Source organism: Poecilia reticulata, linkage group LG18, assembly GCF_000633615.1.
Source record: "Poecilia reticulata strain Guanapo linkage group LG18, Guppy_female_1.0+MT, whole genome shotgun sequence".
NCBI lineage: Eukaryota > Metazoa > Chordata > Actinopteri > Cyprinodontiformes > Poeciliidae > Poecilia > Poecilia reticulata.
In genome coordinates this window covers 19232774-19245505 of record NC_024348.1, presented here as the reverse complement: position 1 = coordinate 19245505, position 12732 = coordinate 19232774, and the positions used below count along the sequence as shown (strand labels likewise).

The window sequence follows — 12732 nt, the reverse complement described above, 5'->3', positions numbered from 1 at the left end:
TATATATATATATATATATATATATATATATATACTACACCTATGTGCTTGCATGGTAGTGCTTGGTGTACTACACGCAAATGAAACTGACATAAAACATAAAAATCTCACCTGCAGTGAGAATGTAACACTGGAAAAGCACAAATTGAAATTACATTGTGGATAACAGAGTTCACTTTCCCAACATACTGGGGTTGTGACAACTGACTGTTGAACAACAATGATGGGAACAATAGGAGGAAAAAATAGAATGACTGATAAATGCTAAATAAAAGCAAATCATGACAAAAGATAAGAGGAACTAGAAATACAGGAATACAATTTACAAAACTCAGCAATAGCAGCAACAGGAAGTAAATGGAAGATAGTTGTGCACAAGGTTTGATGTCAAAACAAATCAGGACAAAGTCTACAAAGAGAAAATATAACTATGAACAGATCAAAGCAAAAGCCCAGAGCACAATGTCAGAAGAACTGATGAACCATTAGGTATTAATGCAGCTTGTTGTAGCATACAGTCTTATTACCTGGCCAGATCAACATAATTCTCCCGGCAGAATTTCTGAGCTTCAGTCCAATTTAATGAAATATTACTGACAACATAGGATGGTGATCCACCTACTGTACCTGTGAATATATTGAGAAATGTAGAATGAGAAAACTAAAAGAAAATGATCTTTAATTTTTCTTCATTAATATTATGTAAATCTTACCAGTGTAGCAAACAAACTGCATTGTATCCAAGCACCCAGTGTCATCCCATTGGCCCCCAGAACCATTAAACTGAACACAATGCTGTTGTCCATAATAATCGTCGGGTTGCCCAGGTTGCCAGTTCCTAAATGAAGAATTTTCTCCAGGACCATAGAAGCTGCTGTCATTTAGGGACCATTTCCAGCCGTTTATTGTGTCGTCATAGAGACCAATCCATGCCTTGCCTAAATGAAAAAACATATCTGATATTAAAAAGCTGCAGATAAGCATGTTAATAGTCACATATGAGACGTTCACTAATAAAAAGCAATGTGGGGTTTGAACTGCATATTTATACTTGTGTTGTCTACCCTTGTGCAAATTAAAAACTCACCTGTATAACCGGAGGTGGTACTTACAAAGTCATCAACATCAGCTGTGCTTTCAATGGTGGCCAGATCAGTGTAGTCCCGTCTGCAGACACTCTGAGCTTCTGTCCATGTTAGCAACGTGTTCACAAAGTGGTACTGATGGCTTTGGGCGCTAGCAACACTGAGCAGGACGCCTGAAATAAAACCGATTAAACTTTAACAGCATTGGATTACAGCAGTGTTTCCCAATCTTTATCTCCTGTCAAAGACATTGTAAAAGTTGTGAAAACAGCTGCAAATGTTCCATAACTCAAGGAAACAAGTCCATTACCATCATTGACTTAAACTATTTAGTGAAGAAGAACCTACTGTCCCAAAGACATCGTGAAGAAGCCGGATTACAGTTTGAAAATGCACTTAGGAATAAATACTTTAATGTTTAGTGCTAAATAAAATGTTTTTTATAATGTTTTTTGTTATATTTGAATAATTAAGGTTCAAGATTCTAAAAATAGTCCGTTTTAATGCTTTAGTGTTTTTAGTGTTTCAGTTTGGATGTTTTGCAACAGGAGGGACTGGTGCACTTCACAAAATATTGCATAATGGAAACATAATGTAAACAATGAAGATTATTGCCATTCTGAAGTGGAAATATTGTAGCAATAGTGGAAGACAACACACTGGCATCACGTTGCTACCCAGAAAGATTTTACTTTATTGTTGAAAGAGAAATTCTATGGAAATGTTTGCTAACGTCAGAATATAATCAGAATTTAAGGATCTATGAACAACATTGGTAATCCTAATTAATCTAAAAGTTTTGAAAATGTTTATTAAGGTTTAGTGTCAAACAGTCAGGAAAAAAAGCTAGTTTTTGTTCAGCACATGTTCATATCTAGTTACAACTTGAGTTTATCTTGAAAGACATCCTGTCCATCAAGGCTGAGGAAGAAAGCTAGAGAAAAACAGCAGAATATGTAAGCAGGTCCCTGGTGGGATTTGAAACCAGGACTTCCTTGAATTGAGGTGTTAAAATGATAACATATCCACAATGTACATGCACATTTTTAGCACAGAACTTGACATTAACCTTTGCATTACTTTGCCTCTCAGTCTCAGTTTTCCATTGTGCAAAAATAGCAAAAAGAAAATATGAAGTCAGAATAAGTAAACAGACACAAACCTGAGTCCAAACAAATCAGCCTGTAATCCACCAGTGAAAGCTTGAGATAAAATAAAGTAGATATCTTCTAAATCAATGTAGATGCATTTCACAACATAGACAAGCTGATAAGCATCAGAGCTACAAGGCACAGAGCATTTTGATGCTCTGCCTGCATGTTTCTCTTTTGCACTCAGTGAAAGCGGACACTTCTTTCCTCTGCTCCCTCCCTGCCCATTCCTGCCCTGCTTGCTCTGTTTTTGTCCAGTCTTTTTTATATATATTTTTGGAGCTTTTCTTTGCACATCCTCCAAATCTACTAATTATGGATTTGATCAACTGATATCTCAATGCATTTGATAAAATTTTCTTGGCGATAAGACTGGGCACAGGAGAGCCTATTCTGGGTTTGATTCCCGGTACGGTGGTACGGTTCGATGCTTCATGTAGCTGGAAAAATAACGATAAAAGTAATAAAATAAAAAATAAATGCTAGGCTGAGTGACTGCAGCCTAGCATGAAAGCTCCACCATGGGCTGAACCTACATGATGAGTGGTTAATGCACCACCACAAACACACCAGCCAACCGGAAACACATAACCTTTACAGTGTAGACAGACATAAAGACACACGCTGTGCATCGTGTTGAGATGTAAACGCTGCACATAATTCTTTGTTCACAAAGATAAATCATTCAAAGCGTATCTGAAAGCGTGACTAAGTTATACCTGTGGTTCAGACCTGTGCTTACAATGCATTGGGGAATCTCTCAGTGTTATTTGAATTACCAGTGTTTAATATTTCTATAGATTGTATAAAGAAAAGTATTTCTCCTTCAAAATTGCCTACATTTTGTTGACACAATTTGGATTGAGTTGTAAATTTTTCCATTAAAGTCTTTTGTATGTCAGAAATCTTTTAACTTTTAGTAAACACAGGTACTTACTCCAAAGATGTGATTGAATGTGGTCAAAGAATTAGTTCATTTAATGTTCCATCATAAAAAATAAAAATGAAAGATTTGCTAACGATATACAAGGACAAATACAAGTTGGCTAAATGAAAGCACTTAGAAAGGTTGGCACAGAGAAACAGTTTCTGGGAAATGTCATATCAGTCAGGCAAAACAGGTTAGAGCACATCTTTGTTTTCACATCAAGCGCACACCCCTATCATTAAAGCAAAGCAAGAACACGGAGTTGATGTAAAAACAAGTCTGTTTGTTCATCTCCAGACCTACAGAGCCAGTCTTCTGGCACTAAACACTTGAGCGATGTGACTTCTTCAAGTACCCCTGGCAATTATTTTGCAGATCAGCTTCCCTTGGGGACATCATACATCATAGTCCCATATGATTTCACCAATAAAGTTGTTTTAGAGCAAAACTCCTAACAAAATATGCACAAATCTTTTTTTTTAAATGTTTGATTTAAAACAAAAGTAGGTATGCAATTAAAACTAGATATTTACATACAATGTATATATATATATATTTTTTTCTAAATGCCAAACAATGAGAAAGAAATAGTTTTCTTCAAGCTAATTAACATTACTATGATATTAAAATATTAGAGAAAGCCCAGCGGAGGATGATTTATAACTTAAACGTTTGTAAATCAATGTTAGAGTTATTTGGAGGTAAATTTGTGGATGTATTTTAAACACACTACTTACTTCACGTGACAATATGGAAAAGTGAAAACAAGTCGGTCAAAACCGAATGAACAAATCTGGTTCATCTAGTAAAATTTCCAGATACCTGAAAGTGGCCAAGTTCATCTTCAAATTAAACAAGAATCTGTAAGTATTATCATAATTTGAATAGTCAGCCATCACAAGTTAGGAGATAAACAAGGTTTGTCTCCTAGAGTAAAACGTGATCTGCAATAAAATGTGGATCTTATCTTAAGAACAAAAACTAAAGACCTTAAAAAGATACTGGATGAATCTACTTTCAATTTTCCTCGGTGAAACGAGTCACTTACCAACACTGGATAAAAAAACAAAATGAAGAAGCAAGATTACAATCTTGAAACGCACAGGAACAAATATCTTCACCTTTAGAGATAAGTGAAGTATTTTTCATTATGTTGGCTGTTACATTTGGATAAATAAGGGAGAAGCTTGAAAAATGCCGAGCAGTTTAGGTGTTTTAAGACAAGAGGGAGTGGTGCACTTCACAAAGTAGCATTGTGAAGTAGTAAGAAATATTACAGCAATAATTCAAAACAAGACACTGTTTTGTCTTGTCTTATGGTAACCCCATAAAATGGGTTTACCAGAGTCGTGTTGTTGAAAGAGCAACTGTTAAATATTGGTATGGAAATAGATGCAAACTTATGAATATAATCAGAATTAAAAAATTGAAGAACAATATTGGTAATTCTAATGGATTAAAAAGTTTAGGATATGTTGAGTCAGATTTAGGGTCAAACAGTGAGAAAAAAAAGCCCAGTTGATTGTTTTTGTTCATGTCTGGTTTAGGCTGAGTTAATCCTCGGTCGATATCTCGTCCGTTAAAGCTGAAAGTGAAAGTGCTAATGACATGTCCAGAGTTTACCTGAACATTTTCAACATACAACTTAGTTTATTAGATTATTAGAAACCAGAATAAAATGTGCATGCTCATTTTCAACACAGAATTTGATTTAAACCTTTTTCTTACTTTGCCTCTGTCTCAATTTTCCACTGTGCAAAAATGTCTTAAAGAAAAAAGATTTTAAGAAGTTAGAATAAGAAAACAGACACTAACCTATGATCCCAAACAGGATCAGCCTGTGAGCCATCAGTGAAAGCTTGAGATAAATTCAAGTATCCAGATCTTCTAAATCCAAACTCTATGAATGTATTTCACAAATTATACAAACTAGTAACCTATAAGCTGCAAGGCACACATTAACAATGTCTTGAGATGCTCTGCATGTTTAAAGGTACAACAGGTGGGTGTGGTTTTCATGGAAGAGACATTTAATTAGTTACCAGCATCTGACAGTACAGGAATGTGGATGAGCATAGTTTTAAAATGAAAGTTCTCACGCAACAAAGCAGAGAACTGTCATTTGATGCACCAGTAACTAAGACAACCAGAATTCATAGGGATTAACTTTACATTAGGGTGTTTTATCAAAAGTCTGTTGCCAACATTATAATTTGTGAGACTTAAAGGTCATGTAAGCAGAAAGTCAGCAGCATCATACTCTGATTGTGTGTTTTTTTTCTCTAAAGATGTCAGAAGACGTCCAGTAAGAGTAGAAATCCAGTCATCCGTAGAAATATTCAGATTATGCAGCAGTTTCCCAGGCGAATGAGACACAAACATGAAACGATGAGCAAAATTGTCAAAATGCTCAAGTTTATGGTGTCGGAACAATTTTATCATCTTGAAGGTAACCAAAATAAATTAGGTGACTATAAACTGTAGGAGAAAGCGAGAAAATGGCAGACATACTTTATATCATGTGAGAAAAAGTGTAAATATTGGTGTTAAATCTAGATTACAGTCTGGAGTGGCGACAACATTATCACTGGACTCATCTGTCTGTACAAAGCCAGAGTGGCAGCTTTCAGCATGTTGGAGCATAAATATGTTTTTGGTATCTGGTTTTAAAACGATAAAGCTCTGAAATGTTAAAGAAAAATGGCACAATTACAGTTGGTGAAACAGAAAACAGACACATCAACAAACAAAAAGACATTTTTAAATCAAGCTTTAAATCATCATTGGTTGGGTGAATAAACAAGCTGATAATCAGAGTCAAATCTGTACAGATTATCTCAGCATAGATCTGAGTTTTGCCAGCATTTCCTTGTTTGTCACATTGAACTTCCTGATAAACTACATTCTTCATGTAAACAAACAAAACTTTTTTCTGACTTGAATAACAATCGACACTTTATAAAAAGTATAGGTTTGTTATGTGAAGATAAAATAAAAGTATTTTAAAGAGGAGGTGGATATTTGTACCACATGTGAAAACTATCTGCATAGATGCACATGCTTGATCCAAGAGGCTTTAAATCAATCATTGATATTTAATGTGTCAGTAGCTATAATAAAAATCTCAGGCATAGACAGAGATGGAATGAGGCAGATCTTCATGACAGGATCTGAAACTAAGCCACATATTTTTCAAATTTTTTGGTTTACGACTAATTGTTGTAATTTTGTTTTCACAACATTCAATTTAAAAACATTTACTGATGCTCTATTTTCGGGCTGTTGTGAACAATTTTATAGATGTGAAGTGCACTATAAAGTTGTTGTTGAAAGAGCAACTCAAATATTGGTATGGAAATACCAATATTTCCATATTGAGAGACGAAAAATGCAGCAAGAAATAAATTACTAACAGAAGTAGTTTTGTTGTATTGTATTCACAATAAACGTTTGCTTTCAGGTTTTAGTTTAATAAACTAATTGTAGCAGTTCACAGAATTGCTCATTGGGAAAATCTTTTTAACTTCACTCAGTTTGCATCAAAGCTTTATTTTTATGGCAATTTTACATTTTCAAAGAGCAAAGCTGTATTTGTCACACAGTAGAAATTTGTTTTTACTTTTTAAGTGTGGTTTTTATTGAGTGTTTTCGCTGCATGTTTTGTTTTTTTATTCACTGTGGACTCCGAGAACTAATAGCTGATGCCAGTCACCTGCGTGCCCATAGGCAGCGTACCTGGAACCTGCAAGACGCTGGCAGTGTGTTTTAAAAGGCAGAGGACTTCACGTTGGGGAAGGAGAAAAAGAGGAACCCAGGAAAGTTCGTGACGGAGGACTGCGACCCCGAACGAGCCAGTGGTTGGCAGCAGAGGATACAATCAGTGGGAACGACGTGTCGGACCGTCAGTGGGCAGAGGGGGAACTCTGCCCTGGTCAGTAAGTAACGTTTCCACTGATTATCTGCAGGGACCCTTGCTGGGACAGATAAAACATCCGCTGCTCAGCGATCGCTCTCCTGGCCAGGTGTTTTTGTCCCAACAGGACGCCAGCGGGGCGGCGCTTTACGTGGAGCAACTGGAGTGGGCTGGAGTGACCACAGGAGGCGGTGGCGCTGGGGCTGCGACTACAGACTGGACGGAGCGCAGGATTTGCCGGACTTTGTGGATGTTGACCCTCTTGGACAATTTTAGTTTGCTCTGATTGGAACATTTTAATACTTTATTGTACTTTTTCACCAAAAAGAAAACGGAGCATTTTATTCCGTTGGGGAATAAAAGAAAAAGCTAACTAATTGACTTGTCCTCCCTTGGTGCTGTGTTACTGTCTCCCTCCTTGTTGTCTGAGAACCCGTGGTTACCAGCTGACGTTAAGCTGGGCCCTTACATATTATCCTGCTAAACCACAAGTGTGGACTGTGGGACTTTGCTACGGTACATCCAGTTAATTCATATGCTCAAGTATTTATTTTTTTATTTCCTGTATTTAAGTAGATGAATCCACATTGAGGTCTAGATCTAATTTTTAAAAGAGACCTGGGCAGAAACCTGCAACACACAACAACTTGGTCACACAAAAATAAAACAAACATACGCACAAGTTTAAAACAAATTACAAACCCGTTTAAAGACAGTGGCACTGGTTGAATCACGTTTCATGTTTTTAAGAACTTCTTGAAAAATGTCCAATGAAATAAGATCCAACCTCTTGAGATCAGACTGGAGCTGATTCCTTATTAGCCATCAAACTGATTGCTTGAAATACAGGAGGAATTCATCAGTAGGCTGATAACTTTGGTCCACCCAATGGTTTTTGATGCTTATTTAAAGATGCATGGTCTTCAATCTAACATCTATTCTGCAGCCATGGTAACAGGTCAATTTTCATAATCATCTAAACCAATTTTTGTTGTATTAGTACTTGTTCAATTGAGGAAAGCTCCATCCTATATCCATTTTAGTCATTCTGCATCCCATTCACAGTCTTCAATCAATTTTATACATGTTCAAGACCATTTGTAGATCTTTACAGAAATTATTCATTAAAATCACTTAGGGATTATCTTAAAATCCTTACCAGTAACAGCTTCAAATTGTACTCCACTGCTTCTGACGTTCTCAAACACAGAGAAGAGAGTGAATGTATATCTGGTTCCAGCAGTGAGAGATGAAACTGTGTRGTTCACTGGTCCGTCTCCATCTGGTGCTCTGATGAATGTCTCTGATCCATTAAACTGGAGAACAAAGCTGCTGCTGTTGTTGATTTTATTCCACTGCAGAGTGATGCTGCTCTCATCTTGATCTGATTTTCTGAAGCCTTCAACATTTGTAGGAGCTGAAACAAAAACATAAATATTTAACTCAAGTAAATTCCATAAAATGATTGGTAAACTGAAATGCTCTTAGTGTAAAAAAGGAGATGTAGAACAAGTATTGTTTAATGTTAAGGTCACAGTTATCTTACCAGTAGCAATGGTGATGTTTACAGCACTGCTTCTAACATTCATAAACACACGGTACAGTATGAATGTATATCTGGTTCCAGCAGTGAGAGATGTGACTGTATGTGTCACTGGTCCGTCTCCATCTGGTGAACTGATGTTTGTCTCTGTGCCRTTAAACTGGAGAACAAAGCTGGTGCTGTTGTCTCCTTTATTCCACTGCAGAGTGATGCTGCTCTCATTTTGTTCTGATGCTCTGAAGCCCTCTGCATTTTCAGGAGCTGAGAACAACAATGAGATTTAGAAGTGATTCAACATTGGGTCAGAGATTGTGTCCAACTCCAAGTTCATGGTGAAACATTCAGATCCTCGTTCACAGCTTACAAACATCACTAATGTAAAGTTTCCTTTGAAACTTTGATGAAAATAAATCTCTCACCAGTCACTGCAGCRATGCTGACTCCACTGCTTCTGATGCTCTCAAACACAGAGAAGAGAGTGAATGTGTATCTGGTTCCAGCAGTGAGAGATGAAACTGTGTGGTTCACTGGTCCATCTCCATCTGGTGGTCTGATGTTTGTCTCTGATCCATTAAACTGGAGAACAAAGCTGGTGCTGTTGTTGATTTTATTCCACTGCAGAGTGATGCTGCTCTCATCTTGACTTGATGCTCTCAAGCCATCAACATTTGTAGGAACTGAGACAAAAACAAAAATATTTAACTCATGTGAATTGCATAAATTTCTTCCAAAGCTAAAGGCTTATTTTTACATGAAATTCTTGAAATATAAAAAAGGAGTCATTTAGTCGTGGGACTAAGATAAAAACAACAGAAACAGTAACAGGCATATTAAACAGGTATGTCTCCAAAAACATTTAATGTTTTTTTTAGAGTAAAATCAGGGTTTTGGTCATTCCTTTAATTTTTAAAAGAAGAACTTTCAGAAAGTTTACTTGTCCTGTGTTGCATAATATAATTCTACCACACATTATTTTTCCAGATGTAAACTTATGGATTATTTACAAGATCTTAAGCAACATAAATGAGATACATTACTCTGTTGGTAGCAGACGAATGGCAAATTGAGGCTGCAACTTTCATCTGACCATCTTCCAGAGTCACCAAATGATCCAGCAACACACTGATCATAAAGTAGATCGTTGGGCTCGCCATTTGCCCAGTATCGAAACAGAGAGGTGCTGCCATCAGACCACAGCTTTTCCCGATACAGTTCAATCCAAACAGTGTTTAAGCCTATTAGGGTTCGGATGATTTCATTCTCTCTCCAATTTCGTACACTGGCAAAGAAAAACAATGTTAATATACATAACAATATAGATTCTCTCCAGAAAATTCAACAGTGATCAAGGGGGAACAGAATCAACCCTCCTCCACTCAAAAAGCTGCCACCCTAAATGGATTAACTAAAGCAAAAGTTGCAGAGACATAAAGCTGCAGTATGTAACTTTTATATATATATATATATATTTTTACATCTTTGTTGAAGCTGCCACTAGATCATGTTAATACAAGACAGATGATCTGTGGGGAAAAGTCTAGCTCCTCTGCCTTCTCAGTGCTAATTATGAACAGCCAGTTGGGGTTTTAGTGCTTTCAAACATGCATCGCCCCACTGTTGCTCTCTGCCACGTTGCAGCTTCTTCAGCCAGATCCCGATACTCTCACTTCTGCCCTTGTATCCTTCAAATGTGCATTCAAGGGTATCGAGTGTGAAGTTTGTCCTAGTTCTCCACATCCAGCCTTCACCTGACCCTGGTGGATCTTAAAGTGGCTTTTCAGCCAAGTACGCATCCAGGCGAGTATCAGCAAAGCTTATTGCCCACAATTCATCACTGCATGTGACGTTTTGAGTTAAAAGGCGAACTTACAGCATGTTTTTTTGTCTTTATTGAAAATTGTTGCTTTTGACTGGGAACGGTGCATTTCTTCACACTGTGGTGGAAGCAGGAAGAATGTGGAGGACCTTGATCTTTTTATGTATTATCTGTCTCATATTATATAGACACAACATGGTGACAGTTTCAGCAAATACATAAAAAAATATTTCTTATAAAAGTTACTATCCCGGTAATTGGCTTCCTGTGCTATTCAGCTTAATTCAGGTCTCACTTGTGGCACAGACTGGGCTTTCTCCAATTGACTTGGATTCCCTGTGGCAGAATCTCTTCTGGGCTAAATAAATAGAAGTTGTTCTGAATGATGATGTTGATTTTCGGTGCTGTTTTAATATTGTAGTCCACCAGTAGTTTTAGCAATAGAAGCAGATGTAGTAAACAAAGCTGTTCAGTCCATGTTGATCACACTTCCAACTATTAAACTATCTTTAACAGCCGTCTCGTTAGGGTCGGCACCTCTCTCTTCATAGTGAATGATGGTTGTTTCACACTTTAGGGAATTTCTTCTAAGCTTCATAGTATTGAACTGGCACACCACATACATCACGTACAAACATTAGTGACGTGGTAAAGTGTAAAACCTCAACAGAGTCCACGAATCAATGGAGCAACCATTTCTCAGTAACAGAGATTGTCCAGACCCTCTGTAAGAAACAAAGCGTAGAATTCAGGGCTGCATTTTTACTGGACTAAAAAGTTAAGATACTGCAGCTTTAATTTTTTTAAGATGTAAGGATTTTGAATCCTTAGTTTTCTCATTCACGTAAAATAAGCAGCCACTTAAAACGTCTCATCAGACGATGTGTTCATTGAATTAAAAAGAGATTAGTTTATTAAATAGAAATCTGTAGAAAATGCAGGTAGAAGATAATATTTGTAGGAATGACTGATACACGCAAAGAGAAAACAAAGTACAATTTAAGATACCAGAATTACCAGAAATACAGGAATACAGCTTGCATAACTCAGCAACAGGAGCAACAGGAAGTAAATGGAAAACGGTTAACAGAAAGAAACAATGGATTGTGCTTCGTGCCAAAACGAACCCGGACCAAGTGTTTACAAAGAGAAAGAATAATACCTCAACTTGAAGTACAAAACAAAAACCCAGAGGAAAATGTCTGTAATTCATGGACCAGAACTATAATTCATCTTTATATAGTGTGTTGGCATCAATGCAGTATTTGCTTGCAGTCTTATTACCTGGCCAGGTCAACATAATTCTCATAGTAGAAAGTCTGAGCTTCTGTCCAGGTTAATGTGTTATTATTCAAAATATAGGATGGTGATCCACCTACTGTACCTGTAAATATATAGATAAGATGTAAGAAATAAAATAATAAACTTTAATTGATGTATTATATTTCATCTATCTACCTATCTATCTACTTACACAAACTTCCTTGTTATTGTGCACTGAATGTCATCCCATAGGCCCAGAAAACCATAAAACTGAACACAATACTGTTGTCCAGAATGGTCATGAAGCCCAGTTCCTAAATGAATATTCTCCAGGACCATAGAAGCTGCTGTCATCTAGGGACCATTTCCAGCTTTTTATTGTCTCATATAGAGACATATCCATGCCTTGCCTAAAACAACAAAAAGAGCAGAAAAAAACCAGAAATTTTATATTAAAACTCCATTGAAACATGTTTATAGTCACATATGACAGTTTCACTAATAATGAAAAAAAAATGTTTTTTTTTTTTAATGATTGTATTGTCTACCTTTATTCAAGTTAAAAACCCACCTGTATAACTGGAGGTGAACAGCTTCACTAGAGGACAACAGTCTTTAAAGTCATTATGTGATTTAACTAATTGCCACAGGGACTGTAACGCAATCAAAATATGTGAACAGAAAACCAACACAATGTACTCAAAAATGTATAATTTAAACTAAAAACAATGTTAATATACAATGAAATTAAACACAACATACAAGGAAAAATAGTCTGTGTTTCCTTTGCAGCCGTGTTTTTTTTTCTCCTGTTTTTAAAACCATAGAAAAATAAATTTTCATAAATAAAATCCACAGAACTGCACAAGCTAAACTAAAAATAATCAGGTTTTAATAACAATTCCAGAAATGATGGATGTCGACAAAGACTGTACGGGAGATTATTACACTATATAATATGAATTGCTTCTTTGGAATGGTAAGTCAATTTACATACAGCAAAAACACTCCAAGATGGCATTATTTGCAGATA

At 36.4% G+C, this 12732-nt stretch overlaps 2 protein-coding genes across 2 annotated transcripts in view; both read right to left on the bottom strand.

Annotated features, from left to right (window-relative positions):
* LOC103480786 (scavenger receptor cysteine-rich type 1 protein M130-like) overlaps positions 1–5109 on the bottom strand; it is an 11975-nt gene extending 6866 nt beyond the window's left edge. The window contains exons 1-4 of the mRNA XM_008435964.1: positions 4980–5109; positions 1088–1258; positions 714–938; positions 528–627 (exon numbers count right to left, since the gene is read on the bottom strand). Coding sequence (XP_008434186.1) covers positions 528–627; positions 714–938; positions 1088–1258; positions 4980–5013 — 530 coding nt within the window. The 5' untranslated portion in view covers positions 5014–5109. The remainder of the gene's footprint in view (positions 1–527; positions 628–713; positions 939–1087; positions 1259–4979) is intronic.
* Positions 5110–8207: 3098 nt separating this feature from the next.
* LOC103480800 (receptor-type tyrosine-protein phosphatase H-like) lies at positions 8208–10495 on the bottom strand. Its single transcript, XM_008435979.1, has 5 exons — positions 10491–10495; positions 9658–9899; positions 9040–9297; positions 8624–8881; positions 8208–8494 (listed from the first exon to the last, which is right to left on the bottom strand). Exons 1-5 carry the CDS (start codon positions 10493–10495, stop codon positions 8208–8210), a joined length of 1050 nt encoding a protein of 349 aa, XP_008434201.1.
* Positions 10496–12732: the final 2237 nt, after the last annotated feature.